Here is a 22,097-nt window from a genome sequence, read left to right on the forward strand (position 1 = left end):
ATGAAGAGTCAGATTGTAGACTTAATTCTGCTATTAACTAGTTATATAATGTTAGGTTAGTTTTAAATGACTTGAGATTGAATTGTGCTTTTCTTGAATTTACAGTGTCTTCTTCTACAACTTAAAAATATCTACAACTTAAAAATAAAATTCTACAACTTAAAAATATCTTGATGTATTCATTACCCATTTACTATTAAAATGCACTTTAAAAGATGAGAGTTAGCATAGTAGTTGTTATTATGTTATCTGAGGAGTAAGGTTGTCATCTAAGGGTGTGTTCCTGATAGATATTTAAAAACCAGCTCTCTAAATTTAAAAAAATCTCTGATATATATATCTTTGACCTCATCCCATAGAGTAAATGTTTTCATTTATGATTTAAAGCTACCAATGGAACTCATCAAATGAAGAGCTGGAAAGAAATGAACACCATCATCTCACAAGTCAATGTGAGCTGGCTCTGGCTCAACACTGTGGTATTGCAGGTAGAATACATTCAGCTACAAATAACAAAATTCAGACATCTGTGGCTTAAACAATGAAGGCATTTAATTTTTTTTCCTAAGTAAGAGACTTGGAGATAGAGACAGTGGTTCAAAGGTTGTTTCAGCAACTCCATCATCTCAAGGGGTTGGGTCAGTACAGTTTTTTTGGCCTTCTACTTCTTTGGTGCAAAATGGCTACAGTAGCTTTCTGTGCTTTGGGGGCAGTGCCCAAAGCCAGAAAGAATGGGAAAAAATAAATATACTTTTTCCTTTTTCCCCCTCCTCTTTTATTACAGAGGTAAAATTTTGCCCAGAAACCCCAGAATTATTTCTCTGCTATTTCATCAACAGGCACTTAATCACATGTCGGTCCTTAGGCCTACTTCTTTATCTCTGGCAAAGAATATCTGAATTGCCACCACTGGCAATTGTGATTCTCATTCTGGACTAAATATAAGGAAGAAAAAGGAAGCAGCAGTGATGGACACTAATGATATTATCTGCTAAACATAAGAAAGTTTCAAACTGAAAAATGAGGATGCTTTCAACCATTTACTCTAATTTGATTTGATAATTATTAAGTCTGTTTAAGAACAAACACAAAAGAATGCTATCTCTCTCCCCTTCATCAAGAGCACATGTCCAAGAGTGACTTTATAGGGACTTTCCAGATTAATACATGTAATCTTTTTATACTTGTTAATGGCCTGAGAACAGTCATATTTTTAAATGTTGATTCATATCATAACTTAACTTCCAAAGAAATTTTAATTAATATGAACTCTTTAAATCAAGCTTTATGAGCATTTGGACACAAGAGTGAATAGTTTATAATGAGTTTAAAAAATTGGGTTATTGGGGGCTGGGGATGTGGCTCAAGCGGTAGCGCGCTCGCCTGGTATGCGTGCAGCCCGGGTTGGATCCTCAGCACCACATACCAACAAAGATGTTGTGTCTGCCGAGAACTAAAAAATAAATATTAAAAATTCTCTCTCTCTCCTCTCTCACTCTCTTTAAAAACAAAAAAAATATTTAAAAAAAAATTGGGTTATTGTCCTAATTCATATCTTTTATTATCATGATATATTACTATATAATATTCTTCATTTTATTTATTAGTAAATGTTGCTTATAGATTAATTTATAATACATACACCCAAATATTAAAATTTCATTTATTTAAAATAGCTCTGTAGTTCATAAATAATGTTTTATTTGATAGCTTATTTTGTAACATTCAGAAAGTTTCCTAAAATACACCAAAATTAAAATTGGATAGAAAGGAGTATGACTTAGTATATTAAACAAGTCTCTGAATTTAAAAAATTGGGGGGCATGAGAAGAGCAATTTATAAATCTAAAAGATTCTCAACTTTACCAGGACTACATAGTTTTTTTTTTTTTTAAATCCCTGCTCTGACTCTGCTTCTCTGTATTCTTAATTATCATTTATACTCATCTAATTATTTATTTGCAAATGCAAATGCAAAATCCCAGAAAAATACTGCTGTACAGAAGAAAGTCTTAATAATATGATAAATGTCATCTCTTACTTTTAGCCTTTGATCGTTGAAACAGTGTAGAGGATGGGAGTACATAATTGGATATTTATTTTTATTTTTAAATTATAGATGGTTATTACTAAATTAAGAAAATTGCAGCAGTGGAATACTTTAGGTTATCCAATCATTTCAGTTGAGGCAGCATGGGAGCATATAGGAGAGCTAAAGCAGATCTAGAGAATTATTTGCTCAATTTAGACTATTGAGCCTATTTTTGGTTGTCTATGCAATATGATTAGATTGTCTAATTTGAGATACATTACATATCCCCAAGCTCTGACTGGGTTTACATTTTATCCGTTTAATACTTTCCTATGGTCACATAATGCCTGACAATAGGTATCAAGAAATATCTGTTGCTTTAGGATTTCATTTTATTTTGAAAGGTTTACCTCTGTCATTTATTATCAAACACACTTATTTGAAATCTAATTAAGAATTGGATCAAATTGGCATTTCATATAATATAAGCAAAACATTGCTTAAATTATATGGATTTAAAAGTCTTTTTTTTTAAATTAGCATTTCAATGAAAAAAGAAAAATAAAAGCTTAGCACAGAAAAAAAAAATAGTTGATTTTGTACTGGCCAGGTAATTAAAGCTCTCTTTGATTTGAATTCAGAGTATTTTCTGAAGCAGCTCCCTTTAACAGTACTCAGTTTCCAAAATGGCACAATGCAGGCCAAATGCAGCCCACAAATACACATTTGGTCCACAGAGCATTTAAAAGTCAGGATAGGAAGTCAGTTGTCCCCGGCCCCACACACAGAGTTTTCAGCTGTACCTGATTCCCCATTCTCACATCCCATTGCAAAACAGGGCCTCTGCTGCCTTCTAATGCTGCACAGCCCTCACCATACCTGGATTCCACCTTTGCACTTAGCACCTCCACTTGCCAGTTGCTCACATTTAAGGTGCCTAATCTGCACATTGTTAGGTGGTTTCCTGATAAAGACACTCTCACAAAAGGGGCAAATTGGGACTTCCCTCCTCCCCCCCCCCCTTGGTACCTATGGGCCTTACTGCCTAGATGGGTCACCTTTTGTCATTTACAAAAGATTAGCCCTTTCAGGGTTCTGATCTAAGTTTGGAAAGTCCTAAGAGCAAGAATTGTCTTACTTGTCTCATTTGACTTTATAATCTTAGAGTTAGGCAAGTCTGATACTTACAATAGGATTCAAGAAATGTAGAGCAAATAAATGATTCTTGAATATGTTTCTAGCTCCTACCTTCTACCAAAAATTATTTTCAAGGACTCTCAAAAGACATAGGGTATATTTGAGAAACATTGACACCTTCATAATTTCTAGCTTATAGTAGCTAGGCTTCCTTTAAAGTGAATTTTTTGAACTCTTATTGACTAATTGAATTTTTCCATATTGAGATTCCACTTCCTTTTCTTATTTGCATTTGTATTAGAGTTCCATGATGAGACTGAGGCCTGGGCATCCAGCCACCCCAGCTCCAAGTCCATCTAGTCTTTTCTACTTCCCTTTACCACTGGGCACTTTGAAATCCCAATTTGCCTTTATACAACACAAAATTCCCATCAATCATTCTCTACTTCTGCAAGCAAAGCAAACTTTCTTTACAAATACCCACACATACCCCCTACACACACACACTAAATTAGAAAAGTTTTTTGTTTATAATCTATGATATCCATATATTTAAAAAATTTATACAGAGATAATTTAATTTTTGCTAATTTGTTTACTTATCTGCAAAGGATTAGATGATTTATGAAAGCAGGAAAAAAAATAAGAATAAAAAACTGACAAAAATCAAGACCATGAAAAAAATTAGATTAGGTCATAAGCAGAAATCAGGAAACAAAAGTACAAAGTCACAGAATTGCTTTTGCGATCCTTAGTAAATCATAGGAAAAGAAAATCAAAACTAGTTTACTGATTTGTCCCCAAAGAAAAATACATGCCAATATTTCTCCCAAAGAAGCAACATTTTCTTTATTACCTTATTCTGAAATAAATGTGTGATGTGTGGCCATATGGGCAGCAGTGGTGATGGGGGTGGTGGTGTTTGTCATGGAATTGTGTCTTGAATAATTTCCTTTACAAATTCAGGAACTGCTACATTCTCCTTCATAAAAGGTTCTCAGGGCATCCTGAGTGAAAGGTGAAGCTATTACATCAAATATGACTCAGAGGAGGCAGTTCTACAGATGGCCCAGAAAACAAAACAAAACAAAAAATAATTGAAGTAAGCATTGTGATACATTGTGATCTGAGAAGAAATCTTGAAGCAGTATTTCTCAAAGACAGGTATGCAGATCCCACACACAGAATCACCAAGGAGTGCTTGTTAAAACCACACATTCTCCAGATCTACAGAGTAGGAATCTCTGGGGCATGAGCCTGAAAATCTGCAGTTTCACAAGTTCCCAAGTAATTTTTAAATCCCATTAGAGCCAGAGAACCTCTGCCCTAGAGCAGTGGTCTCTAGAAGTTTTGCTTGTGTTTTCTAAAAGAATTTTGAAAAGGTAAGTACCATTTCACATGGTTTTAAGTTCGCACCTAAAATTTTTCATTCTAATTTTAAATGGGCACAATAAATATAATTTCCGGTATATTCTAATATTGACATTTTCAAATAAATATTTCATATCACTTTATTTTACTTTATTAATTTTTTGGTACGAGGGATTGAACCCAGAGGTTTTAACCACTGAGCCACATGCCCAACCCTTTTTATTTTTTTATGTTGAGACAGGGCCTTGCTAAGTTATTTAGGGCATCCCTAAGTTGCTGAGGCTGGCTTTGAACTTGCTATCCTCCTGCCTCAGCCTCCCAAGCCTCTGGGTTATAGGCATGCACCATCACCTGGTTCATATCACTTTAATAAGTATTCAATGAATCTTAAATGCTCCTATCAGGTTCTATCATACTTCTCTGCAAAATGATGTATATGTACATTGAAATTTTATTTATTTTTTTATTTTCTATGATCAAGTGTTAAAATTTCTTCAGAATCATATCAATATTATGATTATTAGTAGTACACAAGTAACAAAACATATGTCATATACATTTTATAAACAATTTTTAAGTAGAACAATATTTTTGAAAATACTTCTATTAATTTGATGGATAGACTACTTTACCCTAGTTAGTTTATGTATTCATAGATTACTTATTGCTAGAATAAGACAGGCTTTCAGAATCTATTTTATTCATATTCTTTGTATTACATATAATAATCATTGAGAAAATTAGTAGATGGGAATAGAAGATGTTTTGTCATAGCAATGTCACTCAAATTTTTGAAACTCCTCAATTATAAGACAAATTTCATATATAATTTATTAAACAATTTAATTTAATAAATTTAAATTTGATGTCTTCCTTCAATTTTGCTGAAAGCAAAGAATTAGACCACTGGAGCTATATATTAACAATCCTTCACTCTCTTTAACCCCAACACCAGTACTTTGAATTGCAGTTAGTTTAATGTCCTTGAGGATTTTATATACCCCTAAAGGGAGTCACTCAAATAAGATTCCAGATAGTTAAAAGCTATTTTATTATTTTAATAAGTAAGTAAAAAGCAATTGGGAAAGGGGAGGTAGAAGAGACAAGGGGCACTCTCAGGTAGACCCTTTTTAGTAAAGAATATTTGTGAAAAATTGAGGATCCTGGAAAAGTTTCTTTAAGAACTACCTTTGCTTCCATGTTTCTTAAAAAGTCTTTGTGCAAGTTCACATACCTCTGTTTGAAGACCATTGTACTAATTATCTGAATAATTTAAGAAAATGCATTACTCAATCTTCTCAAGTACCTGAGTTCCCTCCAAATGTGTGTACAGACCAAGTTTGGACAGTTATAACAAAGGATTAAGGAGAAGGATCCAACAAAATGGTCATAACAAATACCAAAGGGAGATGTGAGTGATTTTTAAGAGCTGACAAGTTATTGATATTATGATTTTGCCAGTGCTTCTTTTTATTTTAGTAAATGGAATTCTTATAATCCCCTCAAGGGTTGAACTGGTTGTGGGTCAGAAACCTCAGGTTTCCTCCATGAGGTATTCTGTAATTTTGTTACTACATTAAACCTGAGGGAAGTGGATAAAAAAGTCTTAGAGCCTTTCTTCCTCCCTCTACCCCTCTTCACTTTAATATGAAAATAATTGCCTCTACTCTTGGAGACCTGGCTTAATTAGACTAATCTAATTTTCTACTGGCAAAACTAACGCTAAAATGGTATTGCTCTGAATTCTCTAATTATAGAGCAATCACACTTTTTTTTTTAACAGATACTAAAACCAAATGCTATAATGTTGGATGAGGTCACAGTGAATAACTTGTTATAGGCCTATTTTGAGGTTCCACATGATTTTCAGTGAATATTATGCAGTGACAGGATACAAAGTTTGCTGCAGAAAAAAATTATGAATTGCTACTATAATTTATCCAAGTAGTGATGAAGTTCCACAGGTTATTTCATAAGAAACATGTTGACTGACCATAATCTCTGTTCTTCCTTCCTCACACTCTTCAACCATGCTCCCTTTCTGGTTTCCCTCTCTCTGAGCCATCTATCTTCTCATTTTCTTCCCTGCACAGCCTGAATGCTGTGGTCAACCTCTTAATGGATACCCTCACCAGCATTCTCAGCCTTCTGACTCCCTTGAACTTATTTGTTCTGCCAAGTCCCAGCCTAGAATCAACCAACCATCTGTTTCCTATACTATTGCTAGTTTGCCAAAGACTGCTGGAGAAAATTGTTGTAACTGCTGATTCACGGCATGACAAATCTTCAGTTTTCAAACTCACCTTGACCCTTAGCACTACATGGCAGTCCTTTCACTCTTGCCTAGTTGACTTCCTTTACCACTGTTCAGGTGCTGCTCCAAGTCATCACTCTTCCAAGGTTTTCTACCATACCTCCCTAAACAATGGTTGATGTAACTTCCTTCTTCAGGAAAAATTAGTGTTCAGCTTCTTTCCCTCCCACTTCTAATGGTCTTCTACAGCATCAGCCTCCTTTCTCTCTGTCCTAGAAGAAATGTGCATCAATTACCCTCCTCTCAATACCATTAGGGTTTTGTTTGTTTGTTTTAAAGCTCTTCTGTATACATTATCATAAGATAAATATCCTCCTTGGAAATCATATTCCAAGTTGAAGAAATGGACATTAGAATGTTAGGAAATAAACATTGCTGATTGGCTACAGAAAAGACCACATCAGAATAGTAAGTGTTCTTCCTCTTTGAGTCATTCAAAAACAAGGACAGAAAGGGAGGTGAGTTGGGATGCTGCCTCTCCATTAAATGTTTTAAATTCTATCACAGTTGTTTCAGCCAAATGTCACCAAGTGAATTTAAAGAATTTGTGCTTTAGTGATCAATGCCATTTTTGTTCTTTGCTGTTTAGTACTACTTGCTAACATGTGCAATTTAAGATGTTATTAATAACTAGTCCATCCAGTATCTCTTTTTATTGTGAGGAGTTTACTCACCTTCATTCATTCCAGATTTTTCATAGAAAAAATTTTCCTAGGAAAACCAATGGGAATTATGGTTGGCTTGTTATGGTTTTTAAATTTAATATCATACTAAACTAGTTATCACACGAAACTTTCACATGATACATGTATGCTTTAGTAAAAGTGTTTGTAGAATTTGCCTAAAAAGAAGCTTTGATGTAGAGGATGTTTAGAGGAGATGTTTATCCTGTGTAACCCAGGGCAGATCCAGATTTTGTGGCAATCTAATCATATATAGTTCTGGGAAGTTTGTCTTTCCACAAAAGGATTCAAGATTATAATAAAAAAATGAGGTTCAGAATCTTTGGAAGCAATCTTGAAAAGGAAGGGCTCTGAAGCTTAAGCTTCATTAGCTTCAGATTAATCAGTTTTTTTTTAAATCTGGCCACTTAATTGGGTCATTAAACAAACCTAAGTCAAATAAAAACTTATGAACTGCAAATACCTAACATAAGCCAGGCATTTTACATATCACATTTCATGCTTACAACAAACTTATCTCATTCTTCTTTTTATAAAGTAAAAACGGAGGCTCAGAGAATTTAGTAACTTGCTCACAGGCAGCCCTGCTCATAGTGAAGCTGGGATCTAAACCAAGCTCTGACAAACAATCTAGTATTCTCCCAGTACAATATTTTGCCCTTAAGGTTTTCCAAAAGATAAAAGGTTAAAGTTACTTGGGAGAATACCCCTAGAAAATGGCTAGAAATGCTCAGTCAGTACTTGAAATTAACATGATTTAATTTATATTGGAGACATTCCCTGAAAAATACTGCCCTAAAACTGTTTTTAAAGGGTGTGAAGACACAAATATTTAACTCTTGGATTATTATCTTCCCCTCACTAAATGACAGGATGAAGACAGAAGATCTTAAGGTCCAGAAGACAATGTGGTTCTAATAAAAAGAGGAAAATAGAGGCAGAATCAAAATCTAGAGGTGAGACTAGAATTATAGTTTTCTAAGAAAGAGTCTGGCTATAGAAGGATCTAGTGACAGTGTGGATCTTTCACAAATTATATCCTCTTGCTACATGTCCAATATTTTTTAACCTTGACGTTATGTCAGATTTTAAAGATTGGAAAATAATGACAATGGCTCATCTATAACTTTTATATTCATACCCTTCATTTGCCAATTTGACCTCTATTATTTTTAAACAGAAATGGCTCCTCCTTTTGTTAAACCCCCTGGAAATAGGGACTGTGCCATTTCATCTTTTCCATTCTCAAAGAATCCAGCACTTGGTATAGATAGGAATTTCACAGAGGTTTATTGCCTTGATGTTGATGAGTTATTTTTGATAGGTCATCATTTTCTAACATAATAGAAATTCCATAATGTAGATAGACTTTGATCCTACCCTACTTCAGAATAAAATTTTTGGTGTTTGTCTAAAGCTAAGATAAAAATTGATCTGACGTAGTTAAGTTTTTTGGTCAACAGCTACCATTGGTGCTACTTCAAAGACCTCTTGATTTTGTGGTCTTAGGGCTATTGTGACCTCAAACTGTAACTAAAATCAGTCCAATGCAACAGGAGTTTCAAGAACAGCAGCCCCCAAAAGATGTCTTAACTGGATGGGAAAAGAAGGCACGTATTTTCAAGAAGGCCTCTTTATTAATAAAGTAGAAGTTTCCCTTCAAGATGACAAGTGGTGCAAATTCCTCAGGTTCTTACTTGTCCTCAAAACGGTGAGTGTTTGGAAAAAGCCAAATGACAAGTACCCAGGAGGGAAAGGAGAGTCTGATTAACCCAGGCTAAAGACAAATATTATTTGATGTCTCTTCCCACAGAAGTTCTAAAATAGATGACAGCTACTTGAAGGAATTGAATGAGGACTTAAAGCTGAGGAAGCAGGAACTTTTAGATATGTTAAAACCTCTAGAAAATAAGAACAACCTCTTATTGCAGAAGTTAATGTCTAACTTGGAGGAAAAACAAAAAAGGTAAGGGCTTCCTACTCAGGTCGGAGAATTTAATCTCCATAATATTAGCAATAAGTATTTACATTGCTTTGTTTTTGTTTTCAAATTTGGACAAACAGGTCTAGTAAAATGTAAAGAATATGTAATCACAAAGGGGTGAAGATGAATCCTTAATTTTTTGGTAAAATTAAATAAAAAATTAAACCAACTCTCATCTCATGAGGCTACAGCTGTTACTCTTCCTCTATAAAATGCCTACTCAAGGAACAGGTAACAGATTTCAACAGCTTCAGTCTATCATGTTTAGACTCATAGCTTCCTTGTTCATGTTTATAAAATCATTTTAAGAAAAAATATTCTGCTTTTTCTATTCAAGCAGTGGAGTAGTGATCTTTTCTGAGCCTGAGAGCCATTTGGATTAGGATTCTGCCTCTGTAAACATATGAGGAAGCCATAATTTTTTGCTACAACATTCACTGTTCCTAGGACCCACAAACTCTGTTTCCTTTCTGAGCCTCAGAAAATATCATGCCAATTGATCTATCTTCATATACCCTCATCATAAGCCTCTTGAGGAACCTGGACTTTTGGAAAACAAATAACAGATAAAAGGGCTGGGGTTGTGGCTCTGTGGTAGAGTGCTCACCTAACATGTGTGAGGCACTGGGTTCGATCCTTAGCACCACAAAATAATATAAAAAAATAAGCAAAATAAAAGTATTGTGTCCATCTACAACTAAAAAAATAGACAAAAAAAATTGTGGTCAAGCACCAGCTGCTTATACCAGCTACTTACAACACCAGACTTCTCTCAGGGCAACAGAAACAAAGGCTTAGACCTGAGGAGGAAGAAGGGCAAGGAAGAGAAATATAATCAATGCCTTCAAAAAATACCTTCTCTCACAGTGTGGAGACTTGATATTGATTCAGATTTTGCTAGGAATTTCTTAATGGCTTGCATTCTTTGGGGGTCCACCAAGGATATATGAATTCCCAACAAAGTCAAATGTCTTTATTTGGAAACTCAAGGAGTAGTAGGAGGTAGACAGAGAAGGGATAAGGAATAACTCTGGAATTTTATCCTGAAGACATCAGGTTTTTAAACCTCATCCTTTACAGGGGCAAAACTGCTTCTTCCTCCCCCCCCAATATGCACCAAAACATTTTTCTGAGGTGACAGAGAATAATCTTGCTGGCTATTGAAGACCAAAGTTTTGAGCACTGAAGAGCATAGAACTCATTACTGAGCACACAGCTATGGCAAATGTAAATTAGGGATAGAATAGTCTCAGTTACAGAGACTTTCCATGTCCCAAAGGACTTCTGAAACCCATAAGATTCCAGCCCCCTTATTACTTCTGTGGTAGAGTACTTTCTGGCTGGTTGTAGAATACTAATATTATCTTTTAGGAAGGTTTGCATGTTTAATGATGTCTATTTTCCTTCTAGTTTGCAGATCATGAGGCAGATCATGGCAGGGAAAGGATGTGATGAATCCTCTGTCATGGACCTCATTAAAGAAGCAGAGGAGATGAAACAGAACCTGGTAAGAGGCTGGTGGGTACTCTGGGGAACAGCTTTCTAAACAGGGCTCAGTTCCACTGCTGTTGTCAGATGTGGAAGTAAACACACAGTGCTCATCTCCAGCATCTGATGCTTCAATACTCTGATCTCTTTGATCTAGAAAGTCCAAGGTGATTCAAAGAGAGTCAGATGGAGTATTGGGAAGGACAAAGACTAGCTAGCAAAATTCTATTTCTTTGACTTTTCAATAGCTTTTCACGTATGCATTAATGGATATAAGCGCATTAACCATTCATATATCTAAAGAACAGAATATACGTATTAAAGTAAAAGAAAAGAAATAATTTGCTCTGAGAGTCTTAGAAAAAAATCTTTTAAAATTAAATCAACAATGTAAAAGGATCTTAAATATTAGAAATTAGTGGTCTAAGCCCCAGAGAAATTGTCTTATGATGAGAACATCTTAAGTATTAGGAACTTATTTCTATTAATACCAGCTCATAATACCATAATTAAAGTTATTACTTGAAATAATAACATTTTTTAACCATTGTCATCACCACCATCATCAAACTTATCTCTCATGTTTCTGGATTTGGGGCTAGGTTCATTTACTGCCTTCTCTGTGGTTTACTATGTCCCTGATCCCTTTTCCACCATTAGCTTAGTAATTTCTTCAAACCTCATTTTAATGACTAGACAAACACATGTCTCTGTTTGTTTGGTTCCCCCCCTCCAACAGGAAAGGAAAAACAAGATGCTTCGGAAGGAAATGGAGTTGCTATGGAACAAGGTGTGCCTCTAAGGATCTCTTGAAAGTATTGTCCTACAGTTCATAATGCAAAGAATCCCCAATTCCTCTGGCCCCATTCTCATTTTTGTATGCTCTGCTTCCACCCTTGCATTATTTCAACCCCCCCCCCCTTTTTTTGGTATAGCAGCCAAAGCGATCTTTTCAAAACAGTCAAAGCATGTCACTCTTCTTATGAAAATCCTTTATAGCCTTCTTATTGTGGCATAATCTAGCTCGTGTCTACCTCTCTGGTCTCCTTTCATAGAAGTCTTCCCCATACTTTCTATGCAGTCATCCTACAGGTGACTTGTGATTTCTCCTTGTGACAGTCGTTTCCTATCTCTGACCTTTGTTCATGCTTTACCCCCTGTCTGTAATGCTATTATGGCTGGCTTATCCTCATTCTTCAGATCTCAGCTTAAATATTACCTCTTTAGAAAAGCCCTCCATGTTTATTCCATCTAAAGAAGAGCACCCTCCTGTTCATGTCTTCAGTTGCACTTTTCATAATGTTAACTTATTACTTTTTATTGTATTATTATTATTATTATTATTATTATTATTATTATTATTATTCCTTTCTTGTCCCTTTACCCCATTCTGGGATAAAACTTCCTTCAGTATCTTGATTGCTTTTTCCAAATCCCTAACACATATCACAATGCTTGGAACAATAACAGAGAATCAATAAATATAAGTTGAATTAATGAACAAAGGAATACCTAATTCTAATGCCCATATGATTTTGCAATAATCATGCATTATTTAAGATAATAATATTTGGACCTTTTCCTGGAAAACCAGGAGGGGAAATACATTTGTGAACTATCCCTTGGAACCAGAGTGTTATTTCACAGATTAGCACTGCAATTGGAAGAGTGGATAGTCTTGTGACATAAACAGGTGTGTGGTGTGAGCTGACTGCTTTTTTTCATCTCGCCTTTCCACAAATAATCAGGATAACTCTAAGCCCTGAATCTTGAAGTAAGATCTGCTCCTACTTCTCAGCAGCAGTTACAAATCACTTCTATAAATTATGAGAAGTTCTAGTTTCTAAGTTCTTGAGTCTTTGTGATAGATAATGTGCCAGCACAATTATTCTATGGAAATCCAGCTTCTCCAGAGCTACCAAATACTTTTTATAGCGTATGTCTATACACCCTAGTTTGTGATCAACTTTATCTATAGATTGGGAGAAATGGAGACAAGCAGCATGCCTAGTGGCTAAGAACACAGGCTTGAACATAAATATGTTTCAAATAGCAGCTTTGAACTTTCCTAGCTATGTGACCCTAAATAAATTATTTAACCTCTCCAAGTCTCAATTTTCTCATCATGAAAATGAAAATAAAATCAGTACCCAAAGAGCTGTGTGGATTAAGTAAGAATGATTGTAATGTACTAGTGACAGTAATGTAGTAAGTAGGTTCTAGTAGCTGTTGGCACATAATAAGGGTTGAATTTAGTATCTTTTTAATTATAAGGTATACTCGGGCTGGGTGTGGTGGCACATGCCTGTGATTCCAGCAACTCCGGAGGCTGAGGCAGGAGGACTGCAAGTTCTAGGCCAGCCTTAGCAATTTAGTAAGACCCTGTCTCAAAATAAAAAATAAAAAGAGCTGGAGATGTGGCTCAGTGGCAAAGTGCTCCTGGGTTCAATCCCCAGTACCAAAAATGTGTGTGTGTATGTGTGTGTGTGTGTGTGTGTGTGTATGTGTGTAATTTATGATATAAATGATATTATATAAAATATATTATATGAAATATATAAATTTATTTTACATATATACATATATGATACATACACACATATGTAAAAATTTATATATACATATAATATACATGTATAAATATATATGTATACATATACATATATACACATATTTATAAAATTTTATTCATTCGTATATATCACTCAGGGACCAAAGGGAAAGACTCATTACTTTATGAATCACCTTCGGTAGGTATTGCAGTTTCCAAGTTGGGCCCTGAGAAGTTGCAGACTGGCAGGAACCAAAAGCCTTGATTCATATTGGTTTTCCACTTCCCTCTTTAATTCCTACTAATTTGAAGCTCTGCCACAATGTCTCTCCACAGACATTAGAGACAGAAGAACTCCGTGATCAACAAAAGACACCACAGATAAAAACCAGGGCAGACTTACATGATGGAAAGGCAAGTGGATGGCATGTACTTAGAATTATAAGATTGTTGGTGCCACATAGCTGGAAATAACCTGTTGCTAATCAGGTCTGGTTTGGGTAGGCAGATAGGTAGGATCTGGGCTTTTAGGGTATAGTAGATCTTATGGACTACAAGATATTGCACTTTTTCCTGGGACCTCCTATTTCTTTAGTTCTCTTCTTTCATCCCAGGCTCCCAAATTCCCCTCATTACCTAGGAAGATCAAGAGTGAAATGGAGGGGCTGGGGATGTGGCTCAAGCAGTAACGCGCTCGCCTGCCATGCAGGGGGCGCTGGGTTCAATCCTCAGCACCATATAAAAATAAAACAAAGGTGTTGTGTCCACTGAAAACTGAAAAATAAATATTAAAAAATTCTCTCTCTCTCTTCTCTCTCTCTCTTAAAAAAAGAGTGAACTGGAGACATCATTTGCAGAGAAAGTAAAGGAGATAAGGAAGGTAGTACAATCATTGTGAATGGTAGTAGTTTTTGGAGCTGATAAATTAGGTATCTTTAATGTAGCAATTATCTGCCTAAGCTATGGTGTACTCCTGAACCAATGCAAATTTTTATAAGCAATCCACTTCTTGTGGATATTATATTTGAGTTGGAGTGACATGACAAATTTCTGGGAAATCATGTTATCCAGGACAAAGTGAGAAAAGCTATACCAACAATGACAACTCTAGAATAGCTATTTGATGTCTGAACACTTATTAGTTTGTCTTAGAGAATGCATTTAGAGTATTATATTTGTATATCATCATCCCGTAACTGACTCACTCACAAAAAAATGGCCTATTCATTTATCTTTTAGATTTTAGAGAGTGGATTTTACAGGGAAGGCCAAGTAAGAGGACTATGCAGTTGAAACCAAATGAACAGTGAATCTATGACACCATAATTTTGCTATAAGGTTGTTACAGCATATTGAGAAAACTGATTTTTGATCTCAATTTACTTTGTCACCCAGAGGCTCTTTCTTCCACCAGGAAAAGCAACAGAGGAAAATGGAATGGGTCAAGTATCAGGAACAAGCCAACACTCTTCAGGTACCAAGGTCTTCAATGTCTGGACATGGGATGCAATTTCATTTATACAATATAAGGGCTTTTATAGCTTTATATTATTAAAGACCCATTCCTTCATCCTGGGTTACCAATTGTCCTGCTAAAGGAATGTATCCTGGAGAGATGGCTGAAGTAACCTATCTCTGTCTTCACCTTGAATAACTTGTAATAAATAGTATTTCATTGTAAATTCTTGATTTTGTTCTATTTAAAATGGGGGGGTGAGGAGGACAAGTACTATCTGCTCAACATTAAAAGACTGAGCATGAGGATATTATTTTTAATTTCTGGGTGAAGAATATTCAGATAACTGTAGATTTAGAGAAATCAATATTGTATGAGTAGTTTTGAAAAAATGTCCTCTTTCAGAATGACTTCCATGGTAAAGTGATTGAGCTGAGAATTGAAGCCTTGAAGAACTACCAGAAGGCCAATGAATTGAAATTATCACTGTACTTACAACAGAATTTTGTACCAAAGCAAACATTTTTAAATCTTCCAGGGTTCCAAGGTAGGTAAAGTATCATATAGTTACACAGTTGGAGGATTTTTGTTGTTGTTGTTGTTGACATCGAGATCCCATTACTTATAAAATGAAAAACATTGTTTACATGGTAAGTTAAATATTAGTGGTATAATAATAAATTATTTCAATATCATCATTATTAGTATTATTCAGAAGCTCTTGTACCAAGGTAAATATTCTCTCTGGAGGAAACTATTTTCTTTGTACAGATTAAGTAATATGTCATGTTCTTAATATATGCTGATAACATAGCGTGCAATAAAATATTAGTTTTCTATCTTTTCCCCTTACCTAGAAATCAGAATGGTTTGATTTCATGAATGTAAAGGAAATAGACTCTCTTATTTAAGAGCAGAAGGCCAAGGAGATAGACATCTGACAACTGTTGTTGAATTTCACTTATCCAGAAGTTCCTCTGGGAGTTTCAGTGATTTTTCTCTAAGGAATTTATGGCATTGTTACAGGAAATCATGTAGTTTTCCATAAAAAATAGAATAAAAGAATGATGCTGAGGTCCAGGGAAAGAATTCACACATTTTCAAGTATATATGAACTTAAAACTGCAGTTTTAAAAAGGACACACAATGGGAAATCATAACCAAGGAATGACAATTTTCTATCAGTGTAAGTATGTAGGTCTCTAATTTCTTCTCAGTTTTATTCCATAAAAGGTTCAAAAGGCTTATAAAAGTCACACACAGCACATATAATAAATTAGATTAGATGAATAAATCAAAGGCAAGAGAAAATTAGTTGAAACTAGGTAAATAAATGAAAATCATGATGGAAGTACTATGTAGTTGGTAGTGGTAGGCTATAAATTTGATTCCAAATTCCCTAGCAAAACAAAACAAAAAATGAACTTGTAGCTTCCACAAAATAACAGCAAACCAATTGCTCAGAAGAAGCATAGCTTTTCCTGATACTCAGACCTGTGAGAAATTTCATCATTGTAATGAAGACAGGACCCTATATATCTAATAATATCAATATCCTCAATGATATTTTTAAATGATTTAAAAAATCTAAAATTCCTAGGTTGTTTATCATCTGTTCCTCAGCATAATATAATAAAAAATTATTAATCTGAAATTTTTAAAAAGGATAGATCAACTTAAGATGATTTGGTACAGGCACATAGCATTCTATCTTGATCCATTGGTTAAAATTTAGAAAATCTAGAAAACTGAATAGATGGACTACCTATACTCCAGGTAATGTTCCACACATATTTTTCTTTCAACTTATGTCTTGAGAAGAACTTGACAGCTGAAAGCTGGAAAGAAAGAACTTGGAATGCAACCAGAAGCAATATATAGTTATTAAGATACAAAAACAACAACAAAAAAAGACAGAGGAGAGTTATGAGGAAGACAGACAGCCCCCTGTTTACCTCATTGAAAATTAGCCAAAGGTCATCTCAAGGGATTCACAGAGCCAAGGATTCAAATGTCTTTCCAGATTCAAGTCAAGCCCAGATTAGTTAAGTAGTGAAGAATTCCATTCAACTTAATTGTCTCAGTGGGGTTTTATTTCCCCCTTGCCCACAGAACATAGAATCAATTTGAACTAGAATTGCCTACAGATCAACATATTTCCTCTTTCTTCTCCTATACTCCTGGAAAATTAAGAGATAGGGTACTATACTGCTAGGTTACTACAAACTAATGCAGCCCCAGCCTGAATGACCCACTGGTCTTGTGTTTTACTGATTCTATATTCACCGAGCACTGATTACATTCCTGTTTTATTTTCTAATACACATAAAATCTTTGGGTTTATTAGAGCCCTAGTGGATCTGAAATCTAACAGAGTTCTCGATTTTAGTTATGTTGATTTATAATTATAGCCTCTAGTGTTTGTTTATTAAAAAGAAATATTAGGCTGAGCGTGATGGCGCAAGCCTCCTTGGGAGGCTGAGGCAGGAGGATCATAAGTTCAAAGCTGGCCCCAGCAATTTAGCAAGACCCTGTCTCAAAATTTTGAAAAAAGGGGAAGGTGTGTGCTGGGGATGTGACTCAGTGGCTAAGTGCCCCTGGATTCATCCCTGATTAAAAAAAATATATTTTTCATCATGGAAGAATTGTTAAAGTAACCTTATTAAGACTTTATTATAAACAGTGCTATAATAGGGAAGTAGTTAGTGATGGTGTTTTCCACAATTTTTGCTATTTACACTGATTTATCTTTTTCATAAATGCATTCCTTGAAACCTAAATGTATATTACTATTTTAAATGAAAAACTAATATAGTTTTCCATAATAGAAGGTACACTTAAGGAAAAAAAAATTGGGGGAGTGGGTGGGTCCTGGGAGTGGATTTAACCTGGGCAATTTATCACAAAGCTACATCCCTAGAACTTTTTATTTTTTGTTATGGGACAAGGTCTCACTAAGTTACTTAGGACCTTGCTAAGTTGCTGACACTGGCCTTAAAGTAGTGATCCTTCTGCCTCAGTCTCCTGCTAGGATTATAGGTGGGCACCACTGCAGCCAGCCCAAAATTTTAATGTTCTAGCAAGATGTTCAAAGCTGAGATATACTTTATCCTTATTAGAAAGTAAAATTAGCATGACATAGAGAATTTTAAAGTAAACCAGCACCAACTTGGAACTTTCTTCTTCATGCCATCAAGTTAAAAGCAATGTAAAGGGAACAATTTTCTCACTGTGATTTTTAGTATTTAATGCCATGTTCCAACACCTCCTAAATTTATCCAAATTGCTACCTCAAATCATCTCACCATCAGATTTTGAGAAGTTGTAATTTAATGGAAAAAGCACTGATTTAGAGTCACATACATGAGTTGTAGGCCTTACTCAAATCTGCTAGCTACAAGACCTGGGCAAGTCATTTAGCTTTCATTTTTTTTTTCTTTTTTCCTTTCCTAAAACAACCATGGCATTTTATAGACCAGGTTGAAAAATCCTCACTTTTGTGTAACCCTTACAAATTACTCTATGGAATAGGAATTCTAGAATAAAAACAAACTTAGAGAAAAGTTTAGTTCCTGGACTAAGCATTAAAATGTGTGATTTTTCATGCCTCTTCCATCCCTAAAACACTGATTTGAATCCAAACTTAACAACTGTTTAATGTACCATCCTTCCAATGAGGAATCATATTCCCTAAGGTTAATTTTTCTGAGGTAAAGAAAACATGGTTACAAAATGGAACGAGGTATTTGTAATTTAAAATTATTCCCAGTAGGTGGCACCAACCACATCTAGGCTTCAAGTCACCACAAATACTGGTTATTCAGGAAACAGGAAAAGTTGTGGAATGGAAGGCCCTGGCTTTCTATTACTCTTAGGACAAAATGTGTCATTTATATATATTCCTTTTTTCATTATATATAATGAAAAAAAGGAAAACAAACTATTGATGTTTTGTGTCATGTTCTGTGGCACCAAGATGAATAATCGCAGCCTTGATTAAACTATATTAAACTCAGTATTCTGTTGTGCAACACTTACTTATCATTATTCTCTCTGATCTTCAGTTCTCTCCACTCAAAAAAAATGTCTATTTACTTCTTCCACAATTCTTGTCTAATTTGTTTCTCTCCACCACAGTAAATCAGACAGTTAGGATACTGAAGTAAAACACGGGATGGGCAATTGTACAAGGACTATTTAAAGTTTAAGTACTTGATAGTGCTCTTGGATGATGCCCCATTCCCTATGCTTTCAAATGAGCTGAATTTCATAAACCTGTATTAGAGATAGGTTGGAGTGCAAATTTGGTCATACCTCCCAGAGAAATCAGGGTACAGGCCCTTCTGTTCTAGGAATTTCTGAATAGAAAAAGGTTTTACACCACTGCTCTTGGCCAATAGTCCCTCCTCCCACTGTCTGATGAGCTGGTTGGCTGAGTTTTAGTGGAGTGATCTATTTGTTTGGCAAATATTACTGACTTATGTACACTTCAAGCAATCTGTACTAAGGAATTTCCTTGAGGCCCGGGATGTAGCATTACCATTGGCTATCTTATTGTTAGTATGCTATTATCATCTAGTTTTCTAAAAGAGAAAAATATTTTTCTGTTACTCATATCTAGGGTGAAGGCTTTCCTTTTGACTTTTCAAGAGACAGCTCACTTTTGAAGGAATTTGCTTCCCCAGCCAATAAAAATTATAATTTGACACAGGGTGCATGACAGACCCTTCCTGGCCTTTGTGGTATCAAGAAAGTAGTTTGTGTTCTTTGGAAGTCACCTCTAAAGTGCATATACTAAGCAATCTCTAAATTCAGCTAAATTTCTCATCACACTGCTGGTGTTTAAGGAGGAGATTTATCTTCAATAATAATATAACTTGTGATAATATATTTGATTTTGACAGTCTGGCTTTTCTCTCACCTGCCCCCAACTCTTAGCATTTTCTTTGGATCTTTGAGACAGAGGTTCTCCTTCAAGAAGAACCTGAAGGTTGGATGTGGATATTCTCCTACACTTATAATTCAGATGAAAGCCTGTTGAGATGGGAAATGAATACCCTTGAGACCTTATTTACTCTATAACCTTCTGTTCCAAAAGCAAGTCGTTCCTCCTGCCTTTAACCTTTGGTTTGCTTTAGTGTTACTCTACCTGATGGCTGAAACACACTTCAACAGGTACTGCTGAAGGGAAAATAGTAGTGTTGAGCTAAATTGCTGAAAGGCTGGGATGGAAAACCATCACTAGCTCAAATCTCGATCCTTGATAAATAGTATTGCTCTCAAGTATAGTTTTTTAAAGCTTTGAGGCTACCTTAACCTTTTGAATGTCAGAGTTAGGTTTATAATATTAGTAGGCTATGCAGCTAATTTCCAAGCTAAGGTCATTCTTTTGCTTCCTCACAGAAGTCCAAGGGGAGAATAAAAATCTTTTCCCCCCTAAATATAAATTTTGAAAATTAAAACCATTAAACTGTACCTTTATTAATGTATGGTTATCATAATAGATGAGAATAGATTCACCTTATTTGCATCACACCCTCAGGGGAACAGCAGGATGTCTAGGACAGAGTGACCATCATACTTGTTAAATGAAAAAGAGGATACCCAGTTAAATTTGAATTTCAGATAAACAATAATTTGTAGTATCGGTATGTCCCAAATATTGGATGGGGCATTTTTATACTAAACATTTTTGGTGTTTATTGAAATACAAATTAAACTGGATGTCTTATATTTTAGTCTGGCAACTCTAATCCAGGGCAGGTTCACCATGGCGCCTATATACAGCCCCCTATAATTCTCCTCTTTCCCCCTTTTATTGCTTCCCTTCCCCTCAACCTATGCCTGTCATTCTCCTTGCCTCCTCTTTCTCTTCCCCCACCCTACTTTTATCTTTTGTTCATTCTCTACTATTCACAGTTGACCATTTTTGTGGAATCTCTGCCTGGGTTATCCAAGTACATGTACATATGTAAATGTTTTATCTTTCCACTTCATGTAAATATTGTATTAGAGTACATTTTGCAGACTTACAAAGATGCTTAACTTGCAAGTCATTCTCAAATGATCCCTCTGTCTGTTGCTGCCCACTGTGGGAAGAAAACAAGAGGTCCACTGCTCCAAAGTTAAAATATTGTTTGGTGAAATTATTTTATGAAATAATAATTATAAAATTCATAACAATACTAATATCTATTAGTCCTATAGTAATAAAATTATATGATATTGTGATGAATGTTAATAGCCTTACAACTCAAAATCTAGGTTCTAAGGGCACTACAACTATGGGAAGAGCAACTACTGGCAGAAATGCACTCAATGTGGTGAGAATTATTTTCTTTTTAAAATTCCCTATTTAAGACACTGGAGTGATAGAAGGGGTAAATATTTGTAATGCATTTGTTTATTTGTTTGTTGGTTTATTTTTGTAGTGTTGGGAACTGAACCCAGGACCTCATGCATGCTAGACAAGTGCTCTCTACTACTGAGCAACATTCCCAGCCTTTTAAATGCATTTGTTAACATACATTCTAATTTATTATTTTTTTAAGGAGATTCACAAAATAAGTACCAGGGCCCTCAATGTTTTAGCTGTCTTTCTCTCTCTTTTTTTTTCTCCCATTTTAGAGAATTCTGGGATCGAAGACCTACAATGCACAACAAGGAGCCAAAGGAAATCAGTCTGATGATGCAGGAGGGAGGCTCTTATTTCTGAGGTCACTGCCAAAGGAAGCTCTGAAGGATTAAAAGGCTTTCACTCCATTTGCTTTGGACAGATTTAAAGACTAGGCACAACCATTTGTGTTAATTAAAATCTCTCAAACCTTTGTTTTAGTGCTGTTTTCCCTTTCTCCTCCCACCAATCTAGGTAGAATTGTTAGATGCTTAGTTTAAGCATGTCAGGAATTCAGTCATTTAGGGACTGTAAACAGCCTCTGATTATTTTCATCATTCTTGGATTTGAAATTTCTAGGTTTAAACCACATTGTATGTAGTTCAAATTCATAAAAAGGAGTTGTCTATTTCTGAGGTATTTACTTCTGGGTAGATCCACTAATGGCAAGTGAGTAATAGGTACAAA

The 22,097-nt window shown here is 35.2% G+C and overlaps 1 protein-coding gene across 1 annotated transcript; it reads left to right on the forward strand.

Annotated features, from left to right (window-relative positions):
- Positions 1 to 9,201: 9,201 nt before the first annotated feature.
- CCDC196 (coiled-coil domain containing 196) lies at positions 9,202 to 21,763 on the forward strand (the record flags this gene model as incomplete). Its single annotated transcript, XM_081292911.1, has 9 exons — positions 9,202 to 9,248; positions 9,351 to 9,503; positions 10,932 to 11,028; positions 11,749 to 11,799; positions 14,393 to 14,440; positions 14,975 to 15,034; positions 15,422 to 15,563; positions 21,281 to 21,339; positions 21,644 to 21,763. 9 exons carry the CDS (start codon positions 9,202 to 9,204, stop codon positions 21,761 to 21,763), a joined length of 777 nt encoding a protein of 258 aa, XP_081149037.1.
- Between the last annotated feature and the right edge of the window lie 334 nt (positions 21,764 to 22,097).

The sequence above is a fragment of the Spermophilus citellus genome (genome assembly GCF_964194105.1).
Source record: "Spermophilus citellus genome assembly, chromosome: 4".
Lineage (NCBI taxonomy): Eukaryota > Metazoa > Chordata > Mammalia > Rodentia > Sciuridae > Spermophilus > Spermophilus citellus.